Source organism: Chiloscyllium plagiosum, chromosome 17, assembly GCF_004010195.1.
Source record: "Chiloscyllium plagiosum isolate BGI_BamShark_2017 chromosome 17, ASM401019v2, whole genome shotgun sequence".
NCBI classification, from domain to species: Eukaryota; Metazoa; Chordata; class Chondrichthyes; order Orectolobiformes; family Hemiscylliidae; genus Chiloscyllium; species Chiloscyllium plagiosum.
Genome location: NC_057726.1, coordinates 2,981,751 through 3,008,744, shown reverse-complemented (window position 1 = coordinate 3,008,744; position 26,994 = coordinate 2,981,751). Strand labels below are relative to the sequence as shown.

The window sequence follows — 26,994 nt, the reverse complement described above, 5'->3', positions numbered from 1 at the left end:
ATAAATTGTTGAGGCTACGTCTGTCCAAACTAACTGTTGCCTTTACATTATGCCATTGTCATGAGCATCTGGGTGTTGTGTTTACACTGTCTGGTATGTGGATTTTGTAACTTCAAAGTTTTACTTGGCCAGTGTACCCAACATCCCTTGCTGTTTGGCAAAGGCAACATCCTTGGAAGTCTTTTCTGCACCCTTTCAAGTTTAACAACATCTTTCCTGTAGCAGAGACCAGAATTATATACAGTATTCCAAAGGTAGCCGGACCAATGTTTACATAGTTGAAAATGTGTTGCTGGAAAAGCGCAACAGGTCAGGCAGCATCCAAGAAGCAGGAAAATCGACGTTTCGGGCATGAGCCCTTCTTCAGGAATCTTTTACATAGCCCATAACCTCCCAACTCTCTTAACCAATGCACTGACCAATGAAGGCAATTGTACCAAATGCCTTATTCACTAACATTTTTACCTGCGGCTCCATTTTCAAGGATCTATGAACCTGCACCCCAAGGCCACTTTGTTCAGCAACATTCCTTTGGATGGTACCATCAATATTAGCCTTGCCCTGATTTGCTCTACCAAAATGCAACAATTCACATTTATCTAAATTAAACTCAAATTACCACTCCTCAGCCCATTTGAACAAAGTGCCATTATACCATGAGATAACCTCCTTCATTGTACACTCGATCACCATTTTTGGTGTCATCTACAAACCTACGAAGTTGTCCTTCCCCTTTCAGTCACATTAAAACCATAATTTTCCAACTCCTTTTTGTTCCTTAAATGTGCCTTACTAGACTTGATCAAATTACTCCATTTCTATCTGTTAGATGCTGCCAGACCTGCTGGATTTCTCTAGAACTTTGTTTTTACTGAAGAAATTTGGCACTTTCCAGGACAAAGCAGTCCACTTTACACCAACCAATACCATAAGTATAGACGTACCCTACCACCAAGACACTGTGGCTAAAATGTGCGTCATCTACAAGATGCATTGCAATAACTTGCCAAGCTTCCTTAAGTAGCACCGTTGAAACCTGCAATTTCTGTCATCAAAAAGAATGAACAGCAGACACCTGGAGAAATCACCTGCACGTTTCCCTCAGTGGCATGTGCTATTTAACTTGGACTGATATCACCACATGCTCGTTGTCACCGGTTCAAAATCCTGGAACATGCTAACCACACTCTTTGTGTACCTGCCCCAGGTGCAAAATTGAAGTTTAAACATCGAACATTATGGTGCAGTTCAGGTTCTTTGGCCTTCGATGCTGCACTGACCTTGGAACCAATCTGAAGCCCATCTAACATACACTATTCCATTTTCATCCAAATGTTTATCCAGTGACCATTTAAATGCCTTTAAAGCCGGCGAATCTACTACTGTTGCAGGCAGTGAGTTCCACGCCCCTACTACTCTGAGTAAAGAAACTACCTCTGACATGTGTCCTGTATTTATCACCCCTCAATTTAACGCTATGTCCCCTCATAATTGCCATCACCATCTGAGAGCAAGGTTATCACTGACGAACCTATCTAACTCTCTGATAAGCTTCCTGTCTTAATTAAGCCACCTCTCAAACTTGTTCTCTCTAATGCAAACAGCCTCAAGTCCTTCAGCCTTTCCTTATAAGATCTTCCCTCCATACCAGGCAACATCCTAGTAAATCTCCTTTGAATCCTTTCGAGCACTTCCACATCCTTGGTATAATGCAGTGACCAGAACTGTATGCAATACTCCAAGTGCGGCCGCACCAGAGATTTGTCCAGCTGCAGCATAACCTCGTGGCTCCCAAACTCAATCCCTCAACCAATAAAAGCTAACACACCGTATGTCATCTTCACAACTCTATCAACCTGGGTGGCATGTTTAAGAGATGTATGTACATGGACACTGAAATCTCTCTGCTCATCTACACTACCAAGAATCTTACCATTAGCCCAGTACTCTGCATTCCTTCCAAAGTGACTCACCTCACACCTTTCCGCATTTGCCATCTCTCAGCCCAGCTCTCCAGCTTATCTATGTCCCACTGTAATCTGCAACATCCTTCAGCACTATCCCCAACTTCACCGACCTTAATGTCACCCGCAAATTTACTAACCCATCCTTCTACGCCCTCATCCAGGTCATTTATTAAAAATGAAAAACAGCAGTGGCCCTAAAACTTGCAGTACCCCACTAGTAACTGTACTCTAGGATGAGCATTTCCCATCAACCACCACCCTCTGTCTTATTTCAGCTAGCCAATTTCTGATCCAAACCGCTAAATCACACTCAATCCCAAGGCTCCTGTGGGGAATCTTATCAAACGTCTTACTGAAATCATGTTTCCTTAACTCTGCTTTGTCTCCATTGATGCTGCCAGACTGACTGAGTTTCTCCAGCAATTTCAGTTTTTGTCTCTCGTCAGTTCTTTTCAACAAAATGAGAGGACCTGTCTCCATTTTTAATGAGTTATTTGAATCGAGACAACATGTTAATGTTCATGTCTGCAAGCACTTTGTTAACTATGCATTTTGAATTCAAATGGTTGATTATAAATGAAAACTTTTTCTGAAGATGGCAATTATGTAAATATATCCCCTTCCCAAGTTTGAGATGCTTGGTCGGATGGTGTAAGTATAGTGTGACAAGTTTTCACAGGAAGTTTCCATTAAAATTGTGGCTGTAGAATTTATGGTGAAAATATAAAAATAGAAATAATCTTAAATATAAGAATAATGCTTTCAAACCAGAAGCTGAGTTCTAACGTATCCTTGTTCCTGTTATCATTTACTTCCAACCCTTTCACCTAAAAGCAATACTTTGAATTGAAGTCAGAATCAAGGAGAATTTGAAATAATGAAGATCTGGCGAGTCTACAGTTAATTTTTTGTCAAAGTTTTGAGGATTTAACTTAAAAACCGTTCAACAAATGTTTACTTTTGGTGATTGGGTTTTGTGGAGTGGTTCTTGTACTTGACGATGAATCAAGAAGCATAATTTCAGACATGAAGCGGTTATAGGAATATTAGTTTGATTTTAAAAATCTGGAAGAAAGAAAAATAAACATCAGTCAAAATGACTATGAATGTGCAAAATTGTTTAAAATCCATATGGTTCACTAATGTCCTTTTGGAAATTAGTTCTCCGATGTATATTGTCTCTAACATTGTACCACACCAATGTGGTTGATGCTTACCTGATTTCTGAATTAACTGGGTTAGATGACCACTTGTGTCCAGCTCTTACTGCAAGGTTTAGGTGATAATTACCAATGATGCCTAATCCTGAAAATGAAGAGAAATTGGAGTACAGGAATTCGAGTAGGCAATTGTGTCCTTCACATCTGCTTTCTTCAATACTATCATGGCCGATCAACTCTTCTTTCCTGCATTATCTCCATCTCTATTAATTCTCTTGAAATGTAAAAAAGTTAAGAATGTTCTTCTCACCTTAGTCATAAATAGCCAACATCATATTCTAGGACTGTGACTGTGAGGTCAAGATTCCCCAGTCAGTTTCACACCAGCATTTTAGTCCTCTTTAACTAGTTAGCTAGCTGCACGGATGATCGTATTCTGTCCTGATCAGTTTTAATTGCAAAAAATCGTCAAACTGAAATCCCCATCGATGTTTTCAGACTTAATAAGTGCTTCTAGTATTTTCTGTTTCTGTTTCTGTTCTTGGTAAGAATTGCTTCTGCCTGTGTGCAATTTGAAATTGCTGTTTTGTTGTCTGTTGCAGGTTTCTGGACATACCAGCACGCCACAGACTGTGTGCACTACAACCTTCTCTGGAATGGCCAGCCATCACATCATCACATCTCAAGCCCAAACTCAACCCCGGACCCCTGCTTCATCTCAGTCCCAATCTGCAACTAAAACTCAACTGCAAGTCCATCCTGAAGTCACACCCAGTTCTCTACTTCCAGGAACACCCACAGTTACAAAGGTCATTGAGAAACACTTTTTTTTTGTCATTGACTTAACAATTTTCCTGAAATGAAGTAGGGCGAGATAGTGAATGTCTTTAATGGTGTTTGTTTTCTTTCTCCTCCTCCCTTAATCTAGGTGTCCATGGCATCGCATTCTGCACCTCTGGGAAGAGCTGGACAGGTAACCTAGCCTCAGCAAATGTCACTCTTCAGAAGGCTCGGGATATGACAGTGAACTGATCTGATCTGATAGTGCTTAAAACTCTCAAATTTGCTTTCCTGCGATTACCTGAACAATGTCCTCTAGTCCTGTCCTGCTGTGTACAGTGTCCATGAAAGAACTCACATTGCTGGCTAGCATTAACTCCTCTTTATAATGCCCAAGGTTGATTCTTGACTTATGTGGAAGGAACTTTAACAGTTCATTCAGCAGCTGCAGTGCCACTTGGAAATCATGAGGAGTCCAAACTCTATCACCGATCAGTATTATGGTAGCTAAATTTGGCCATGGTAGCGGGAGTTTACAGCAGGTCACATCAATGTCATCATTCTCACTCAACGTGAGCCTACAGAAGAATCAGGTTTGGCATGTTGCCCTATGCAGTTGAGTAGTTCATGGTGCTTTTCACACTAGAATTTGTGCCACCATTAATGTGCAGTGTGTGCAAGCACACAGATTCCAAAATTAAACGAGGTACTAAATAAGTGTCAGTGCCTAGTCGCTTGAGCGCTTTTGAGAGAAGATCCCTTCAGGAGCAGGAGGGAACACAATTCAGGAAAAGGAAACTTTAGGGATACATTTTGATCTTGGAGACTTTAGATCATAAAGACTAACTTTTTTTTTCAAGCTTTTGAACTTGCATGTTAACCTTAAGCGAGTCCTGAGCCAGGATTCCTAAGAAGCTTTGTGTTTTGATTTCCAAAGCAATTCCCCATTTAGAAAATAGCTTATGCTTTTTATTCTTCTCACCAACGTGCATAACCTCACACTTTCCCACATTGTATTATATCTGCCATTTGTTTGCCCACTCTTCCTAGCATGTCCAGGACCTTCTGCAGCTTCCTCAGTACTACCTTTCTTTTCACTTTTTTTTGTTATCTTAAAACTTAGCATCAATGCCCTTTGCTCGTTTATTCAGATTGCTAATGTATAATGTGAATAGTTGTCCCAATACTGATCCCTGTCGAACTCCACTAGTCACTGACTGCTATCCTGAAAAAGCCCCCTTTGTCCCCGCCCCCTGCATTGTGCCAGTCAGCCAATCCTCTGTTCATGCTAGTACCTTTCCTTAAAACCATGAGCTTTTAGCTTATTTAGCAACTTCCTGTATGCCGTCGTATTAAAGGCTCTCCTTTGTCTAACTTGCTTGTTACCACTGAAAGAATTCTAACAAATTTGGCAGGCATGACCTCCCTTTGATAAAGCAGTGCTGACTCAGGGCTATTTTGTCATGCATTCTGCCATTTCATCCTTCATCACGAATTCAAAAACTTTATTAGCGACCGAAGTCAGGCTAACTGGCCTACAACGTCCCATCATCTGCCTCCCTCTCTTCTTAGACAGGGGTGTATAGTAGCGATTTTCCAGTCCTCTGAGTCCAGTGATTCTTGAAAGATCACCACCAATACCTCCACAATTTCTTCGACTATCTTCTTCAGAATCCTGGGGTGTAGTCCATCTGATCCAGATAATTTATCCACCTTCAAGCCGTCAGTCTTTTTCCTTTGTGGGTCCTCACCTCTAACTACACGGTTATAGAGTCATGGAAACAGCATGAAAACAGACCCTTTGCTTCAACCAGTCCATGCCAGACATAAACCAAAGTAAACAATCCAACCTACCCACTCCTGGCCCATATCCCTCCAAGTCTTTCCTGTTTAAGTATCTATTCAAATGTCTTTTAAATATTGTAATTGTACTCACATCCACCACTATCTCAGGCTGTTCATTCCAAATGTGAGCCACCCTCTATATAAAAAAAAGCCTACGTCTTCTTTAAATCTCTCTCCTCTGACCTTAAAAATATGCCCCCAAGTCTTGAAGTCCTCCATGCTAGGGAAAAGACAACTACCATTAACTCTATCTGTACTTCTCGTTATTTTATAAACTGACAGATTGCCTGTCAACCTCCTGCATTTCAGTGAAAAAAGTTCCAGCCTTTCTTTATAGCTCAAACCTTCCATACCCAGCAACATCTTGATAAATCTCTTCTGAGCTCTCTCTAGCTTAATAATATCCTCCCTATAACTGGGAGACTAAAACTGGACACAGAATTCCAGAAGAGGCCTCACTAGTGTGGGCGGCACGGTGGCACAGTGGTTAGCACTGCTGCCTCACAGCGCCAGAGACCCGGGTTCAATTCCCGCCTCAGGCGACTGACTGTGTGGAGTTTGCACATTCTCCCGTGTCTGCGTGGGTTTCCTCCGGGTGCTCCAGTTTCCTCCCACAGTCCAAAGATGTGCAGGTCAGGTGAATTGGCCATGCTAAATTACCCGTAGTGTTAGGTAAGGGGTAAATGTAGGGGTAGGGGTGGGTTGCGCTTTGGCGGGTCGGTGTGGACTTGTTGGGCCGAAGGGCCTGTTTCCACACTGTAATGTAATCTAATAATCTAATCTAAAAAATCTAATCTAATCTAATGTCCTGTACAGCCTCAACATGGCGTCCCAACTCCTATACTCAAAGGGATGAGCGATGAAGGCAAGCATGCCAAATGCCTTTTTAACCACCCTTTCTATATGTGATGCAAACTTCAAAGAATTATGTACCTGCACTCCTAGGTCCCTCTGTTCTACAACATTATCCAGAGTTATAGCATTAATTTTATTCCTACACCTTCCAACCCTATATCAGTTCTCGCAATTGATTTAATTTCATTTCTTACTGGTTAGTCTGTATCTAGGATCAGACAATGAAAGTTTGGATTTGCATCATGATAGGTGGACAACAGGAGTTGGATGAGGAGAACCTCACAAGCTGCATTCGCGAGCAGAACAACTCATTATAAAGTGCGTTAGGCCATTGCTTCCATATTCCTTATCAATGTAGAATATTCACACACTGGACTCCAGGAAATGAGGGAAGAAGGCAGAGGATAGAATAGGAAGCAGGCCAATAAATACCTGTGATTAATACCCCAACTCTCTTGTAAATCTAGGAAATGCAGGAAAATGTGAAGAAATGCAAGAACTTTCTCGCAACCTTGATTAAACTAGCATCGCACAGTGGACAGCCTGCAGACACCTCCCGGAATGTGAAGAGTCTTGTTCAAGACTTGCTGGCAAGTGGCAAAGCTTGCTTATAAGTGGTTTTATAATAGTAATTAGAATTTTTGTGAACTATCTAGCCCACTGCCAGTTTAACCGAAAAGTGAAGTGAATTTCCTGGACTGTGAACTGTGTCCCAGATTGGAAAAGGCTAAGAATGTGTTTATGCGACATGAGGGGGAAAGTGTCTGCATGTCTGAGCAAAAATAGTGTCAACTAAGAACACAATCCTGACAATGTTTGCATGAAATCCTCCAATTCATGCACGCAGGTGTTAGTGAATGGTTCAAGTATTGTGGCGTTCTTCAGTTTGTCTTCTGCAGAAGTACGTGAGTTTCAAAAACAATTTGATCATCTTATTTGCAAGGCTCTTTTTTTCTATTTGACTCGTGACATGGGAGTCGCTGACTGGCTAGCATTAATTGCCTGTCCCTAGCTGCTCTTGAACTGAGTGCCTTGCTAAGCCATTTCAAAGGGCAATTTAGAGCCAACCACAATGCTGTGGGTCTGGAGTCACATAGAAGCCAGATCAGGTGCTGATGGCAGATATCCTTCTCTGAAGGACATTAGTGAGCCAGATTGGATTTTCTGACAGGAGTAGATTCTTCATTCCAAATCTTATTTTAATGAAATTCAAATTCTACCATCTGTTGTGAGATTCAAAACTGGGTCCCCAGAATATTAGCTGAGTTTCTGGGTTCATAGTCCCGTGATAATACCAGTAGGCCCACTGCCTCCCCTGTAAATGAATAGAGAGCAGAGTGTGCGAATCAGTAATGATTTCTTAGAAGGTGGAGTTGGTGATGACATCCAGAGAGATGCTCTTAGTTTGTTGTTACAGAAGTATAAAACCATCGATGGGGATGGATCAATATGATATCTGTTGCTGTTGTTGAATTGGGGATGAAGATTTGGTTCAGTTGAAAAATTCAGGGAAATGAATAAATATGAGGCAAAGACGTTCAAATGTAGACAAATGTAAAGTAATACATTTGGATGGAAATGACTGAATCGTAATTTAATCTAGCTTTCAATGAAGGAAAAGAAAATTGGGTACTCTAAGCGTAGACCTTCAAAACCATTTGTGGATTGAGAAGGGTGGGTAATGGGGCACTCTGGAAGGGTTGTTTTACATCAGACTGTTGTGTGCAGTTTTGGAGACTCCTTGAACAAGAAACTTGGAGATGCAGTCAAGTTTAATTTTAGATTGTTCGATGGGCTGGTGCTGTCACTGGCTTTACTATCCATCCTTAACTGCTTCTGCAATGACTGGCTGACTTGGTCATTTCAGAGGCAGTTAAGACTCAACCATATTGCTCAGGATCACAGATAAGACAAGGAATTTCCTTGTCTTAAGACATTAGTAAACCAAATATTGGTTACATAATTGCTATTAGCTTTTAATTCCACATTTGTCATTATTTGAATTCAAATTTTGCAGTCTGCCATTAGCCTGGAATTCTGGGTTACTCATCCAGTGAAGTTACCACTATGCAATTCTGTCACCTATGCAACTGGGGAAGAAAGAATAAACTTCAAATGAATGATTCTACTCACTGAAACAGAAATGGTTGAAGGGATCTGTGAAGTTATGCAAAACAGAATGAAAATGTAAGAGAATAAAGAGTGAAAGATTTAGTCAACTCGACAAAACAAAATCCATTAGAGAGGGGAAACATACTCCTGTTTGGTACAAGGAACAGAAATGTTGCAAAAGGAGTTAGCCAATCAGCCCTTCATGTCTGTCTGCCAATCTGTCCAATTGTGGCTGATCTTTGCACAGCTTAATGTTCCCTTTTAGTTTCATCTTCTTTGATATCTTTCCGTGACAAAATTCTGCTGAACTTGAAAGCTGCAGGAGGCCCCTCACATTTACAGTCCTTTGTGGTTGCTGGTTGAGGACACTTGGTGGGATGTGAGATAATACTGTGATTTCCACTTGCTTTGTGAACCTCAGTCCTATGAGCTCATCATCCTCCGCCATTTCCACCACAATCAGACCCCACCACCAGAAATATATTTCCCTCCCCAGCCCTATCAACATTCTGCAGAGACCATTCCCTCCGTGATTCCCTTGTTAGGTCCACACCCCTACCAACCCACCCTCTATTCCTGGCACCTTCCCTTGTTGCAGCAAGAGGTGTAAAATCTGCACCCACACCTCCCACTAACCTCCATCCAAGGCCCAAAAGGATCCTTCCAAATTCAGCAGAGAGTTTCCTGCACATTTAAACACCTTGTCTACTGTGTCTGTTGCTCTCGACGTTGTCTCCTCTACGTTGGGGAGACAGGATGCCAACTCGTGGAACATTTCAGGGAACATCTCTGGGACACATCCACCAAACAATCCCACTGTTCTGTGGCCGACCACTTCAACTCCACCTCCCACTCTGCCAAGGACATGCAAGTCATGGGCTGCCTCCGCTGCCAAATCCTAGCCACCTGATGCCTGGAGAAAGAACGCCTCATCTTCTGCCTTGAGACCCTCTAACCACGTCATCGACATTGATCTCACCAGTTTCCTCATCTCCGCTACCCCCACCTCATTTCAAATCCAACCTTCCAACTCGTCACCACCCTCTCGATTTGTCCTACCTTGTCCATCTTCCTTCCCACCTATTGCTTCACTCTCCTCTCTGACCTATCACCTGCCTGACCTGCTGTACTTTTCCAGCACCACACTCTCGACTCAGTCCTATTAGCTATGCTGTGCCGGGAAGAATGTGGAATGTATTGCAACAAGTGCAAACTGAAACAGAAAAGAAATTCTAATTAAATACTTGAAGGATATAAAAGGATATGGGGGCAGAGCAAGGATAAGAGTGAATAGTTCCTCTTAAAGAGTGAGCATAAGGGAGAGTCAAGGCAGGAAATATTACGTATTGAGCCCCTCCCTGCAGCAGGCCACTGTCCCTACCTGTTCCAAGAGGGCCAACAACATCCCTGTGCCTAAGAAGGCTCATGCAGCATGTCTCAATGTCTACCGCCCAGTGGCCTGAACTTCGGTGGTTATGAAGTGCTTTGAAAGGCTGGTCACGGCATTAATCAACTCCAGCCTCCCCACTACTCTTGACCCACTGCAATTTGCCTATCGGGCCAACAGATCCACGTCAGATGTCATTTCACTTGCCCTTCACTCCTCCCTAGAACACCTTGACACCAAGAACAGCAACGTAAGAATCCTACTCACTGACTACAGTTCAGCCTTCAGCCCTATTATCCCCTCGAGACTGATGACTAAACTTAGTGATCTCAGACTAAGCCCCACTCTCTGCAAATGGATCCTCAGATTCCTGACTCACAGGCCACAATCAGTGAAGACTGGGGACAATACTTCATCTTCACTAACACTCAACACTGGAACCCCCCCCCCCCCACTGTACTCAGTGTTTACCCATGACTGCATCACCAAATACCAGACTAAAACCATTTAGAAGTTCGCTGATGACACCATCATAGTCAGTCGAATCTCAGATAGTGACAAAGCAGACTACAGATGGGAGGTGGTAGACCTGGAAAAATGGTGTACTGAGAACAACCTAGCTCTCATTGCTGGCAAAACCAAGGAACTCATTATTGACTTTCAGTGGGATGTTACTCATGCCCCCCTACACATTAACAGCACAGAGGTGGAGAGTGTCAAGCTCCTGGGAGTGGTCATCCACAACAAGCTTTCTTGGACTCTTCAGGTGGATGCACTGGTGACAAAGGCCCAACAATGTCTCCTGTTCCTCAGGCCTGAGAAAATTTGGCATGACGGCAAGTACCCTTGCCAACTTTTATAGGTACGCCGTCGAGAGCATTCTGTCTGGATGTATCACTACCTGGTATGGCAACTGTACCATTCAAGATTGGAGACGGTTACAGAGAGTGGTGAACTCTGCCCAGACAATCACAAAGGCCAACCTCCCATCTATAGAATCATCTACCAGCTGCTGTCAAGGAAAGGCTGCCAGCATTCTCAAAGATCCATCCCACCCTGGCAACCTCTATCATCGGGCAGAAGGTACAGAAGATTGAACACATGCACCAGCCGGTTTTGTAACAGTTTCTACCCTATTATTGTTAGAATACTGAATGGAATCTCAAACTCTTAACATTTGCCTGTACCTGTGTTTTTGTTTTTGCCACTGTTTACCTATTATTTACTATCTATGCTATTTAACTCTGTGATCTGCCTGTATTACTAGCAAGACATAGCTTTTCACTGTGCCTCGGTACATGTAACATTAAATACAATTCAATTCAATTGAGCTGTATCATTTTATGTACTGACATTTTTACTGAGTCTGCATCCCACAGTAGGAAAAATGGTCAAAATAGCCTAATATTAACAATGTTGCTCCACACTGGGAAAATCCTAACTATCTGTCTGTTTTTCTCTTTTCAGGACTCTAAGATTGAACCAGAAGAGTTCACTAACAGACTTCAGTCAGAACTTAACTCATCTCCACAGCCATACCTGGTGCCTTTTCTCAAGGTGTGGTACGAATACAAACAGGATGTATATTTTTAACGGCGATCTCTGTGCACTTTATGTACATCTACAGGTCCTGTAAGAAATGGACATTCTGCAGCTTCTTTCATAGTAAGAAAACCCTGCTGGATGCAGAGTAAAGCTCTCTCTCCTCTCTGATCAGTTACTCCCAGGGCAGGTACAGCATTGGTTACAAATGGAGTGAAGATGAATTTAATAATGTATTTAACCCAATTCGTAGAAGACTATCCTGAATGAGATTTTGATTTCTCATGTTAGTCACAGTAAAATCAAGTTATCAAATTAGTGTGGTTAAAGACAACATGTGAATTTCACCTTGCAGCTGCTCTGAAACCCCCTTCTCAGCCTGTTCCTGGATCGAAGGAGGCAGTGATATTTCAATTCTTTGTCCTGCTGTCATGACTTTGGCTAAAATTAAATGTTGCTGAGATACTTGAATCATTGATAGTCACAGATGAGGTTCCTGAAGACTGGAGGTTGGCTAACGTGGTGCCACTGTTTAAGAAAGGTGGTAAGGACAAGCCAGGGAATTATAGACCAGTGAGCCTGACATCAGTGGTGGGTAAGTTGGGGAATCCTGAGGGACAGGGTTTGCATGTATTTGGGAAATCGTGTCACTAACTTGATTGAGTTTTCTGAAGAAGTAACAAAGAGGATTGATGAGGGCAGAGCGGTGGAGATGATCTATACGAACTTCAGTAACGCACTTGACAAGGTTCCTCATGGTAACAAGGTTAGATCACATAGAATACAGGGAGAACTAGCCATTTGAATACAGAATTGGCTCGAAGGTAAACAACAGGGGGTGGTGGTGGTGGAGGGTTTCTTTTCAGACTGGAGGCCTGTGACCAATGGTATGCCTCTAGGATCAGTGCTAGATCCACTGCCTTTTGTCATTTATATAAATAATTTGGATGTGAATATAGGAGATATAGTTAGTAAGTTTGGAGGTGTAGTGGACAGCAAAAAAGGTTACTTCAAAGTAGAACGGGATCTTGATCCGATTGAGCAATGGGCTGAGGAGTGGCAAATGGTGTTTAATTTAGATAAATGTGAGGTATTGCATTTTGGAAAGGCAAATCTTAGCAGGACTTGTACACTTAATGGTAAGGTCCTCGGGTGTGTTGCTGAACAAAGAGACCTTGGAGTGCAGGTTTATAGCTCCTTGGAAGTAGAGTTGCAGGTAGATAGGATAGTGAAGAAGGTGTTTGGTATGCTTTGGTTTGCTTTCCGTTATTGGTCAGAGCATTGAGTATGGGAGTTGGGTGGTCATGTTGTGGCCTTACAGGACGTTGGTTATTGGAATATTGTGTGTAATTCTGGTCTCCCTGCTATAGGGAGGATGTTGTGAAACTTGAAAACGTTCAGAAAAGATGTACAAAGAGATTGCTAGGTTTGGAGTATTCGAGTTATAAGGAGAGGCTGAACAGGCTGGAGTGTCAGAGGCTGAGGGGTGACCTTATAGAGGTTTATAAAATCATGAGGGGCATGAATAGGGTAAATAGACAAAGTCTTTTCCCTGGGTCGGGAGAGTCCAGACCTAGACGGTGAGAGAGGAAAGATTTAAGAGGGACATAAGGGACAACTTTTTCACATAGCGGATGGTATGTGTATGGAATGAGCTGCCAGATGAAGTGGTGGAGACTGGTACAATTGCAACATTTACAAGACATCTGGATGAGTACATGAATGGGAAGGGTTGAAAGGGATATGGGCCAAGTGGTGACGAGATTAATTTATGGTATCTGATTGGCATGGGTGAATTGGACCGATGGGTCTGTTTCCCTGCTGTACGTCTCTATGACTCTAAGAAAAGGGATTGTGCAAGTTGAGTTTTTAACTTCACTTTCATTTGCAGATAATTTACACTTGTTTATTGTGACCTCTTGTTTTATCATGGAGTTGGTAGAGACCTGCAGAGGGATAAGCAAATTGGAAGAAATTGGCCATTCTGCAGCATAAAATAAGCTGGAAAAGCAAATTCCTAGTTTCCCTCTTTGCTCTGTGTTCAATCAGTTGATTGTAATTTGAGAGCTGTGGGTATGTTGGTTTGATTCAATGCTTCTCAAGGGAGAAGGTGGAAACCTCTAGTGGTTCTGTAGCTTATGACCATTGAGACGTGAATGTGTTAACATTTAGAGCCATAGAGTCCTACAGCATGGAGACAGGCACTCTGGCCCAAGCTGTCTATGCCAACCAAAATGTCCGTGCATGCTAACCCCATTTCCTTGCACTTGGCCCATATCCTTCTAATCCTTTCCTGTCCGTGTATTTGTCTAAATGCCTTTTAAATGTTAATGTATCCACCTCAACCACTTCTGCTAACAGCTCATTCCATATGTGTACCACCCAGTGTTTAAAAAAAAGTTGTACCTCAGGTTTCCTTCTTTCCCGGCTAACCTTAAACTGATGTCTTGTAGTCCTCGATTCCCCAACCCTGGGAAAAAGGCTGAGTGCATTCACCATCTTCATGCATCTCGTGATCTTATATACCTCTATAAGGTCCCTCCTCGGTCTCCTACGCTCTGAAGATAAACGTCCTAGTTTGTCCAACCTCTCCCTATAACTCAGACATTGAGTCCAGGCAACATCCTTGTAGATGTCTTTTGCTGTATTTCCAGTTTAATAACACCTTCCTACAGGAAGGTGACAAAAACTGAATACACTACTCCAAGTGCGGTTTCACCAACGACCTGTATAACTGCAACATAACGTCCCAACTGATGAAGGCCAGTGTGCCAAAAGCCTCCTCCACTGCCCTGTCTACCTGTGAACTCCACTTTCAGAGAACCATGCACCTGAACTCCAAGATCCCTCTGCTCCACTACACTACTTAAGGCCCTACCATTCATAATGAAACTCCTACCTTGATTCGACTTTCCAAAATGCAAGGCCTTGCACTTACCTGTGTTAAACTCCATTTGTTATTTCTCAGCCGACTTCCCCAGCTGATCAAGGTCCTGCTGCAATTTCTGATAACCACCTTCACTGTGCACGATACTTCATATTGTAATGTCATCTGCAAACTTAGTAATCATGCCTTGTACGTTCTCATTCAAATCATTGATATAGATTACAAGCAGTAATGGGTCCAGCACTAACTCCTGAGGCACTCCACTAGTCACAGGCCTCCAGTCTGACAAGCATCCTTCCACTGTTACCATCTGATTCCTACCATCAAGCCAATTTTACATCCAGTTTGTCAGCTTGCCCTGGATTCCAAGCGATCTAACCTTCCAGAGCAGCCTACCATGTGAAACCTTAAATGAAATCCATACAGACTACATCTACCACCCTGCCCCCGTTGACCTTCCTGGTCACTTCTTCAAAGAACTCTAACAAATTTGTGAGGCATGATCCCCCATTCACAAAGCCATGCTGACTACTCCTAATCAAATCCTGTCTTTCGAAATGCATGTATATCTTATCCCTTAGAATCTTCTCTAGTAACTTACCTAAAACAGATGTTGCGCTTACTGGTCAAGCCCTTCTTGAATAATGGTACAACATTTGCTATCCTCCAGTCTTCCGGGACCTCGCCTGTGGCTAATGATGCAAAACTATCACCAGGGTCCCTGTAATTTCTTGTCTAGCCTGTGTTCTTGAATATATCTGGTCAGGACCAGAGATTTATTCACCTTCATATGTTTGAATACATCCAACACCACCTCTACTGTGATATGGACGGTCCCCAAGATATCACCACTAACTTCCCCAAGCTCCCAAGTCGTCTTGTCTTTCTCCATGGTAAACACAGGAGGAGAAATACTCATTGAGAACCTCGCCCATCTCATGTTGTTCTGCATGTGTCCACTTTGTCCTTGAGATGCCCTGTTCTCTCTCTAGTCATTCTTTTGCCTTTAATATACTTAAAGTACCTCTTTGGATTCACCCTAATCTTCTCAGCCAAGGCTATAACGTGTCCCTTTTTCACCCTCCTGATTTCCTTCTTCAGTAAACTCCTGTATTCCCTGTATACCTCCAGGGATTCCCTCGATCCCAGCTCCCTGTACCTGAGCCACGCCACCTCCTTTCTTTCTGGTCAAAGCTTCAATATCTCTTGTCATCCAGGGTTCCCTATTCCTGCTAGTCTTGCCCTTCTCCCTCACAGGGACATATGAACCTTGATCTCTAGTTATCTCACTTTTAAAGGCCTCCCACTTGCCGGACATCCCTTTGCCTGCAAACAAACTACTCTAATCTCCAATCAATCCCTGCAAATCCTGTCCAATTCTGTACAAATTTGCCTTGTCCCAATTTCGAACTTGAAGCTGTGAACCAGTTTTGTCCCTCTCCATAACTGTTTTAAAACTAATAAAACTATGGTCACTGGTCCTAAAGTGCTGCCCCACTGTCACCTCCATCATCTGTCCTCCCCTATTTCCTAAAAGTGGGTCGAGTTTTGCCCCTTCCCGAGTAGCACCCTCTATATACTGCTTGAGGAAACTTTCCTGAGTGCACTTAACAAATTCCTTAACAAATACTTTCCTGAAGAAGGGCCTGTGCCCGAAACGTCGAATCTCCTGTGCCCTGGATGCTGCCTGACCCGCTGTGCTGTTCCAGCAATAAAGTTTCAACTTTGATCTCCAGCATCTGCAGACCTCACTTTCTCCTTAACAAATTCCACCCCATTTAAGCCCTTAATGCTATTGTAGTCCCAGTCTATGTTAGGAAAATTAAAATCCCCATCTATGACCACCCTTTTTGTCCTGCAAGTCTCCCCAGTCTCCATGCATAGTTGTTCCTCTAATTCCTGTTGACTACTTGGGGCCTGTAGTCCAACCCCAATAATGTCACGAACCCCTTCTTATTTCTTAGCTCCACCCACAAAACTTCACTGGATGATCCTTCAGTTATTTCATCTCTGATTACTACTGTGGTACTCGCCCTAGTCAAAAATACAACTCCCCATCCCTTTTTTCAACTATCTCTGTCTCACCTAAAACACGTGTACCCTGGCACATTAAGTCGCCCAGTTCTGTCCTTCCTTTAGCCATGTTTCTATTATGGCTGTAATATCCCAGTCCCAGGTACCTATCCATGCCCTGAGTTCATCAGCCTTACCTGTCAGCCTTCTTGCATTGAAATAGATGCAATTTAATCCAACAGGCATTCCTTGCTCTCTGTCGTGTTCCAGCCTGACCTGTCTCTTCAACTTACTATTTCTGATTACTGTATCTCCTTCAAACCTCGCACTTGCTTCCCTGCTGTTGAGCATCCCATCCCCCTGCCAATCTAGTTTAAACCCTCTTTTGCAGCACTAGCAAACCTAGCCACCAAGATATTGGTCCCCTTCCAGTTCAGGTGCAACCCATCCCTCTTGTACAGGTCACCTCTGCCCCAGAAAATGATCTAAAAATCTGAATCCCAGGCCCTGCACCAATTCTTCAGCCACACATTCATCTACCATATCCTCCTGTTTTTAACTTCACTAGCACATGGCACTGGAAGTAATCCGGAGATTATCACCAACGAGCTCTTGTTTTTTGACTTTCTTCCCAACTCTCTGTAATCGCTCCGCAGACCCTCATCCCTATTTCTACCTGTGTCATTTGTGCTAATGTGCATAACAACTTCTGGCTGCTCACCCTACCCCTTGATAACGTTCTGCAGCCGCTCCAAGATGGCCTCAACGCTGGCACCCAGGAGGCAACACACTAGCCTGGATTACCGTTTGGAGTCACAGAATCTCCTGTCTATCCCTCTAACTATTGAGTCTCCTATCACTAAGGTCCTGTTTACCTTTACCTTTTCCTGCTGTGCCCCAGCGCTAGTTGTTGTGTCATTGACCAGGCCATTGCTGCTTTCCCCAGAATGGTCATCCTCCTTCACAATATCCAAATGGTACACTTGTTTTTGAGGGGAATAGCCACAAGGAATTCCTGCAATCTCTGTCTACTCCCTTTGCCTTTCCTGGTGGTCACCCAACGACTCTGCCTGCACTTTAGGTGTGACCAACTCACTAAAACTCTTATCTGGAGAAGACAGAATCATGTGAGTGTATTTCTCTCACCTTAACAATCTACTGATGTTCCACTGGATGTATGAATGAGATGGGAAAGACTATTTTCACTCTCACTTTGTAAGTCGTTAATAATTGAGGACCCTATTTCTCGCAGTTGGTCAGAATATATTGGGAATTTGCACATCAGTATATGCTAGAGACTTAATCTGGGGCACAGATTGTCAACACCTGTTCAAATCTACAGAAGACTTGAGAAAATGGAATATTTGTGGAGCCTATGTGCTTTGCATATATCAAAAGTTCTTGTGAATGATTTAGGAACTGATGATAATCTTGCGTAAAAAGAAGCATTTACATAGCCTATCTGTTTCTTTCACGCAGAAAAGTTTACCAGCCTTGAGGCAGTCCCTGGTTCGGAATCAGCAGTGCATCCTGCAAGTAAATCAGAAATCACAAGGAGTGGTCTCAGTCCAGGCCACATCGACTGTGCCATCGACAGGAACTGTCAGCACAGCTGTGGCTGGATCATCTGTACGAACACAACAACCCATCGCTGATAACACAGTCTCAGGAACAAATATAGTGACACAGGCACACATCAACTTGGCTCAGCAAGGGCGCAGCACACATCTGGTGCGTGGTGACTTTAGGTGCCTTATACGTGATAAGAATGGAATATGAGAGTCTTGAGTAATTTGGTAAGGTGGGACCAGAATTTTTGAAAGGTAAAACCTAATTGCTTGAGATTAAAGTAAAAGTGCATGACATTGGCAATCTACTCAAGGTTCATCGGTATCTGGAAGGATGAAGGCAGTTTTACATTTCCAGCAGATTTTCTCCACCTTTGGATATAGACTTTCAGACTCACTGCTTTGTAAAACCTGCCAAAATATGTGGAAGGTAAGGAAATGCAACAAGTAAAAGTCCGGGCCAAAGGTACTGCAATTCGAAATAAGAAACCAATTGGTTTTACAACCTGTGAATAAAGGTTCAAAAACAGGAAAGGACATAAAATGTATTTCTAAATGTTCAAGTCATCCCAATTTGACATTAGTCTAAAATGCAGTCAAACATTTAGATAATGCAACAAAGCATGTTCAGGTGTTATCTTGAACTGTGGAGTATGTTGGAATGGTGTGTACTAACATACTTTCGATTATTCGATTATGTTTTTTCAAAGAAGAATCAATGTTCTTCCCTCAGCAGGATGTCCTCTATCCTGTGTATGGCATTAAAGGCGAATTTCCTTTTTTCTTCACTCTCTCAGTGGAGTATAATCCAGGCACAAGAAATGATATAAAAACGGAGAATGCTGATGAAACTCAGCAGATCTCGCAGTATCTGTGGAGACAGAAACAGAGTTCATGTATCAAGTCCAGTATATCTCTTCAGAACAGGACATGATTATTGTTCTTGATGGGGAAGAGCATTTATAAAGTCATTCTCAGGCTTCTTTTCAAGGAAGTTGTTAAATAGTTGATGCATTAGATTAGATTACTTAGTGTGGAAACAGGCCCTTCGGCCCAACAAGCCCACACCGACCTGCCGAAGCGCAACCCACCCAGACCCATTTCCCTACATTTATCTCTGCCCCTAACACTACGGGCAATTTAGCACGGTCAATTCATCTAACCTGCACATTTTTGGACTGTGGGAGGAAACCAGAGCACCCGGAGGAACCCACGCAGACACGGGTAGAATGTGCAAACTCCACACAGTCAGTCGCCTGAGGCAGGAATTGAACCCAGGTCTCTGGTGCTATGAGGCAGCAGTGCTAACCACTGTGCCACCGTGCCGCCCACCATGTTTTTCATGGGCAGACATTTGGGACCAAGTAGAATTTACCAATCTATGGTAAATATTCTTATAGTCACTGCTGAATTTTATGGTTTTTTTTCTTATTTCAAGTGCGAATTACACAAATGCCTTTGAACACAGCGCTTCAGCATGGGCTTTGTGCAATGTTGCAGGGCATCGTTCAAATCTTGGTGCTCAATTGATTGAGAGTCTCTGAAGAGAAACCTGTTGTCTTAAAGAGCAAATTTGAAAGTGATAAATGGATCAGGTTGTACCCCTGGCAACTCCTATGGTTCTTTTTGTGGCAAACTTTCAAGTCTGCTTGAAATGTGAAAGCTTTGAGAAGAAGTTTGTGCAGCATTTGAATTTGAAACCAAGTCAGAAACTATTTACTATAAACTCAAACATCTTTTATTGTCCTGCTGAATGGCAGTCATTAACTCAACTACTTCAGACATCTTATGTTTCCAGTTTTGTTTGTTCCTCTTGATCCCTTGAGCTGCCAGGCTCTGCAGTGTAGACAGTTCCCAAAATGACTGGGGGCACAAGATCTTTTTGACTTCAATCTGCAGCGAATGCCATTCGTGGCTGAGTGCCCCTGTTTCCCTGGAGAGTGGTGAAGGGGATTGTGGGTGATGCAATTGTTCCTGCTTCTTGGGGATGGATGTGGGGGTGGGAGGTGTTTTCATGGGAGGCCGGATGCTTCTGTTTCATGAAGGCCAAGAGAGGTGAGGGACCCTCTGGCAGTGGAGTGGGCAGGCAGCACGATGTGCATAAATCTGCTGGGTGCTAAATTGAGCTGTTAGATTCATGATGAGCACAGTGAGAATCAATCTGGTGTTTACTTTTGCTGCATCAGGAAAATGTGAAACTTTGCTCTTGGCTGAATATTACCCTGCAGGCTTCCCAGAAACTTACATTGGGAGGAAGAGGAGAATTTTGCTCCACTGGAAAGCTATGCATTTAAACTGTGATATGTCGAGCTTCAACATGCTTTATGTGGTGACAATGATGCTTGCTTTTCTGATGATGTGCATCAGACATGGAATTGCTATATGCCTAAGAAGTATAAGAGAAACATTTAGTCTCCAGAATAGTGTCCCCTTGTGTCAGGCCTGATATGAAGGTCCAAGGTATGCATACAGAAGGTTGCAGAAACCTCTGCAAGGTCTGCTCTTACATTGTGTGCTATGTAACCAAGTGGAATACAAACGCACATGGGCTGTGAAGCCCTCGCATGATCAGGATCAAGAGTATTGTGAAGAATGGTATTCTTGTGTGCAAAATCTCATGACGCCTGTTCTCTTAACAGATCATACAGCCCCCAGTACAGACAATGAAAAGGCAATCTGGTCTAGGAGCTCAAGTGAGATTGCCGGTGGTTATTACCCCATCTATCACACCAGGTATGATGAGCAATAACCTGTAGTTGATAAATGGTAACATCACACCAACATCTTGTCAATTTCAGCTCTGTTTTGATGACCAATCCCCATAGCAAAGCAAAGCATTCTGATTGCTGAAATAATGGACAATATCGAAATAGTCAACAGGTCTGATAGCATTTGTTGGCAGTGAACAAACAAAAGCAGCAATTACTGGAGCAACTCAGCAGATCTGACAGTATCTGGGGAGAGAAACAGAGTTCATGTTTCGAATTCAGTGATCTTTTTTAAAAAAAAATCACTTTTGTTTGGTCCCTGTTTGCCTCACCCCTTGTCTAACTTACTTGACTATTTTGCTAGATATATTCAACTGTGGAATTCCCCTTTATTAGTTCCCAGTTTCTACTCTCCTCTCTTTGCACAGTCTTTTCCTTTCTCACTGTCCCTCTTCCCTTTCATCCCTGTTCTCCCTTGTATTATCAACATTGTATGACAGGTGTCAAATGTACCTTTTCCTATTCATCTTACTGTATAGCTGTTGTCATTCAGAGTGCTCTGGCTTTGATTTCCCTAGTTTTCCCTTTGTTTGAATTAACCTTGACTATGCCCAATCTCTCTCACCTTTCCAAGGCAACCCATTGTACAATTGAACTTTTTCCTGCTAATTTTTTTTGTTTCAGTTAACCAGCACCAGATCTTTTTTTACCCCATTGAAATTGGTCATCCTACAAATAAACTTTTATGTTCTGGATTTTTTTTGAGTTTTTCTGCATGTAATGCTTCTAGCAGATGTTATTACTACACGAATCAGATCCCAAACAGCAACATGGCTTGATAGATCATTCTTTGTTTGTTTTTAGTCTTAACAAAGTAGTCTCTTGCTGAAACAAAATGTTGCAATGCTGCAAATTTTGCTTTAACAATGAAGCAGAAGTTTGTTAATAAAAGACATTAGTTTGGTCGATTATGTTTTAGTAGAACTTCAGAGATTTTTGAACTTGCAGGACATCCTTTATAAATTGAAAAGAAATAAAACCGCTTTTATATACTACTCAAAAACACCACTTGTAGAATACGCAAAACAATGCTCATACAAACACTTGGGTGTGAGTATTGTATCTGGTATCTTGGTAGGCTTTAAGTCATTTGAGACTTAAGCTTTTAGACTGGACTGCGATGGCTTCTTCCTGGATCTACCTCACACCCAAGCTTCACTGTACCCCCTTTAAGTAACCCCTTAAAGGTTTTAATTTCAACATTTCTGATCTGGGGCTATCACTAACTCTTCACTCAAAGATAACCAAATTTGCGATATGTTCTTCTCATTTCAAGATCAGTCCTATGTAGCCATCCAATTCCAAGACTTCACAGGACTGCCTTAAACTTGAACTAAAACAGAAAACACATGTCTCCCTCTCAAGTTATTGCTGGTTCCTTTAAGCTTGCAATAAACTGAGTAAAACCAAGTTCCAAAAGGTTCTCTTGAACCTTGAGGCAACATCATTTAAGGTGCTGGATTAACATGGCATTGGAAACGTGGAAAATAAGAACAGGAGGAGGCAATCAGCCCATCGAGCCTGTTATACCCCTTCATAAGATCATGGCTTATCTGTGGCCTAACTCCATACATATTTCTTTGGCCCATGTCCCTCAACACTTTTGCTTAACAACAAAAAAGTATATATCAAATTTAAAATTAACAACTAATCTGTCATCCACTGTTATTTGTGGAAGAAAAGTCAAACATCTGTCATCCTGTGTGTGTTGAAGTGCTTCATAACATTTCTCCTGAATGGTCTGTCCTTAACTCTCAAACTATGGTCCCTGTTTCTCGAATCCCCAATCAGTAGAAATAGTTTATTTTTCTCTCTCCTGTCTTTTCCTGTTAATATCTTGAAGAATTCAATTAAATCACCTATGACTCGATACCTTAACCCCTGAAATTCATGTATCATTCTTGTAAACCTACATTGTACTCTCTCCAAGGCCAAAATATCCTCCTCAAGGTGTGATGCCCAGACCTGCTCTCAGCACTCCATGTGGAGGTTTTGTATAACTGCAGCATAACATCTCCATTTTTACACTCCAGTCCTCTGGACACAAAGGTCAGCATTCCATTAGCTTTCTTGATTACTTTCTGCACCTGATCGTGACATTTTAAAAATCTATGAATTTGAACTACTCTATTTAACTTTATACCATCAAAAAAATACCTAAATCTATACTTTTTCTTTACAAAATGGATCACCTCACACTTGCTTACATTGAATTCCATCTGCCACAATTTCGCCCATTCGTCTAGTCTATCAATATTATCACTTTGTAATTTATGCTATCATCTACTGTCCACAGTGCTGCATAAACTTTGAATTTTCAACAAATTTTGATATCTGATTTTCTATTCCATTATCCAATTCATTAATAAGTAATGTGAATAATTGAGGCATTAACACAGATCCTCACGGGACACCACTGGTCACATCGTGCCAATTTGAGTATCTACCAATGATCCCTACTTCTGTTGTCTGTCACTCAAACAATTTCATAGCCATGTCAGTAAACTGCCCTCAATTCTAAGGGCTTCTACCTGAGTTAACAATCTCTTATTTGGGATTTTGTCATGTGCCTTCTGGAAGTCCATATAAACAAGATCCATAGACTTTCCACTATCCACTACATTCATCACCTCTTCAAAAAAAATTGAGAGGTTTATCAGTATGCCCTACTTATCATGAATCTATGCTGGCTGTCCCTAATTAACTGAAAATTGTGAAGATGTTCAGTAATCTGATAGGGGAGGTGATGGCCTCGTGTTATTATCACTAGATTGTTAATCCAGAGACTCCAGTAATGTGTTAGTGACCTGAGTTTAAATCTGCCAGGCAGATGATGGAACTTGAATTCAATGATTAAGAAAAATTCTGGGATTCAGAGTCAAATGGTGACCATAAAACTGTTGCCAATTGTTGGAGAATCCCACTTGATTCACTCATGTCCTTTAGGGAAGCAAAAGTACCATCCTACTTGTGGCTCCAGAAATGTGGTTGACTCTCAACTACTCTATAGGCAGTAAATACTGGCCTGGCCAGTCATGTCGACATCCTGTGAACGAATATTTTTTAAAAAATCTTATTCTTGAAAAGGCTCCATCAATTTCCACAGATGTTAGGCTAATTGGTCTGTAATTTCCTGGTTTTTGTCTTTCATCTGCTTAAAAAGTGAAGTGATGAACAACGTCTAAGGAATGCTGAAAGATCATTGTAAGGGCATACTTCTCGTCCTACTTCCTTTAATACCCTCGGACGGAAGCTTTTGGGTCCCAGGGATTTGTCATTCTTTCATTCCTGTAATTCGCTCATTATCAATGTTTTGCTTGCATTAATTTTATTCAGTTTTTGTTTCTGAGCTGAGCCATTATTAATTTTTCTCGGGACTTCTGGCAAAACAATCTGAAGTTAACAGAAGTCTGTTAGTAGTGCAAACAAACCCATTCACTGTAAAAGCAGGCCTCAAATGTTTTCAAAGATAAACACCATGGCTACACAAATAATTCCAAGTTTGTCATTAACTTAAACACAGAAACCCACTGGTAACTAACTCAAAAACTAGAAGCTAAACTTAGAAGAAATAGGATATATATCTCAGAGTTTTTGTCATTTATATAATTGATTTGGATGTGTGCATAAGAGGTGTAGTTAGTAAGTTTGCAGATGACACCATAATTGGAGGACAGCGAAGAAGACTACCTCAGATTACAACGGGATCTTGATCAGATGGGCCAATGGGCTGAGAAATGGCAGATGGAGTTTAATTCAGATAAATGTGAGGTGCTGCATTTTGGGAAAGCAAATCTTAGCAGGGTTTATGCATTTAATGGTAAGGTCCCAGGGAGTGTTGCTGAACAAAGAGACCTTGAAGTGCAGGTTCATAGCTCCTTGAAAGTGGAGTCACAGGTAGATAGGATAGTGAAGAAGGCGTTGGGTATGCTTTCCTTTATAGGTCAGAGTATTTAGTACAGGAGTTGGGAGGTCATGTTGCGGCTGTACAGGACATTGGTTAGGCTACTGTTGGAATATTGCATGCAATTCTGGCCTCCTTGCTATTGGAAGAATGTTGTGAAACTTGAAAGAGTTCAGAAAAGCTTGACAAGGATGTTGCCAGGGTTGGAGAGTTTGAGCTATCGGGAGAGGTTGAAAGGCTTGGGCTGTTTTCCCTGGTGCATCGGAGGCTGAGGGGTGACCTTATAGAGGTTACAAAATTATGAGGGGGATGGATAGGGTAAGTAGACAAAGTCTTTTCCCTGGGGTCAGGGAGTCCAGAACTAGAGGGCATAGGTTTGGGGTGAGAGGGGAAAGATATAAAAGAGACCTAAGCGGCAACTTTTTCATGAAGAGAGTGGTACGTGTATGGAATGAGCTGCCAGAGGAAGTGGTGGAGGCTGGTACAATTGCAACATTTAAAAGGCATTTGGATGGGTATATGAAAAGGAGGAATTTGGAGGGATATAGGCTGGGTGCTGGCAGGTGGAACTAGATTGGGTTCAGATATCTGATCTGCATGGACGAGTTGGACCGAAGGGTCTGTTTCCATGCTGTACATCTCTGACTCTATGTTCGCATAACATAGCGAATCTAAGTCGAGCAATAGTGTGAGCACTAACATTTCATCCACTTCAATTAAATCATTGGCAGAACCAGATCCAGCTTTGATGGGAATAGGTGGTCTTAGTAATTGTACGAAAATGTGAAGTTGATTTCAAGGTCACGTAGGGCACCAAGATTGCTAACAACTTGAATCAACCTCTGAATATTTTGAAAAGGGGAATGGAGTTTTATGGCAGATTTGCAAGCTTTCTGACTTTGGTATTCTCAACATTTAATCAGATGAAATTTGTTCTCGTACTGATGGATGTGAAATAAGCAGCCTGATGATTTAGAGAGCGCAAAGATCAAAAGAGGAGGTGTTAGGGTAGAACTGATCATCATTGGCATGCATATGCTATATTTTTCAAATGATATCACAAAGGTTAGTATGTTGATGTGAAATTATGGAAATGTAGACAAGTTGAGAGTGGGTAAATAGTGATGGATACAATACAATCTGAATAAATGTGAAGTGGTTCACTTTGGTAAGAACAGCAGAATGGTGGAGTATTATTTAAGTGGTGATAAATTGTGGAAGGCTGATGTGCAAAGAGATGAGGCTGCACACTAGTCATTTAGAGATGCGTGTAAGTGCAGCAGGTGATGAGGAAGCAAATGATATGTTGGCTTTCATTGCAAGAGAGTTTGATTATGGAAGACAGGAAGTCTTCCTGCACCTGTACAGGACCTTGAGACCACATCTAGGGATTTGTATGCAGTTTTGGTCACCTTAACTAAGAAAAGATGCACTTGTCACAGTGATGGTTCACCAGACTTATTCAGGAATGGTAGATATATATTGGGTGAGGAGAAATTGGGAGGATGTGGCTTGTATTTGCTGGAGTTTAAAAGAATGAGTGCAATTTAATTGGAATGTATAAAATTCTGACAGGGCTGTACAGACTGGGTGCAGGAATGATGTTTACCCTGGCTGGGGGTGAAACTGGGTGATCATGGTCTCAGGATGCATAGTCAACCATTTTAGACTGAAATGTTTGTTTGCTTAGAGGGTGGTGAACCTGTGGAATTCTCTACTACAGAAGACTATGGAAGCAAAGTTAATTATAGGTAAGATGAAAAAAAATAGATTTCTAGAAGCTAAAGGAGTAGAGAGTGCAGGAGCATAGTGGTGTCAGAGAATTGGTCATGATCATGTTTGTGGGTAAAATTGAGGACACTGTACAGAGGTTCATCCCCAAGAAGAGAGAGATTATCCGGGGAGGGATTAGACAGCCATGGCTAACAAAGGAAGTTAGGAAATCTATCAAAGAAAAAGGGAGATCCTATAAAGTGGCCAAGAGCACTGGGAAAGGAAGATTGGGAAGGCTATAAAAACAGAGGATAACAAAGAGAGAAATAAGGAAGGAGAGGATCAAATATGAAAGTAGGCTAGCCAGTAATATTAGAAATGATAGCAAAAGTTTCTTTCAATACATAAGAAACAAACGACAGGCAAAAGTAGACATTGGGCCACTTCAAACTGATGCTGGAAGCCTAGTGATGGGAGATAAGGAAATAGCAGG

At 42.1% G+C, this 26,994-nt stretch overlaps 1 protein-coding gene across 7 annotated transcripts in view; it reads left to right on the top strand.

The window, feature by feature from the left end:
• The window catches only part of LOC122558192 (transcription initiation factor TFIID subunit 4-like), a 356,856-nt gene that overhangs the window by 63,681 nt on the left and 266,181 nt on the right, over positions 1–26,994 (top strand). For all 7 annotated transcript variants that reach the window (XR_006314065.1, XM_043706504.1, XM_043706510.1 and 4 more), the window contains exons 4-9: positions 3,730–3,936; positions 4,056–4,100; positions 7,075–7,197; positions 11,574–11,663; positions 18,028–18,279; positions 20,756–20,849. Coding sequence is in view for 6 of the 7 variants with exons in the window: in XM_043706504.1 (XP_043562439.1) it covers positions 3,730–3,936; positions 4,056–4,100; positions 7,075–7,197; positions 11,574–11,663; positions 18,028–18,279; positions 20,756–20,849 (811 nt within the window). In the remaining variant the exon portion in view is untranslated. The remainder of the gene's footprint in view (positions 1–3,729; positions 3,937–4,055; positions 4,101–7,074; positions 7,198–11,573; positions 11,664–18,027; positions 18,280–20,755; positions 20,850–26,994) is intronic.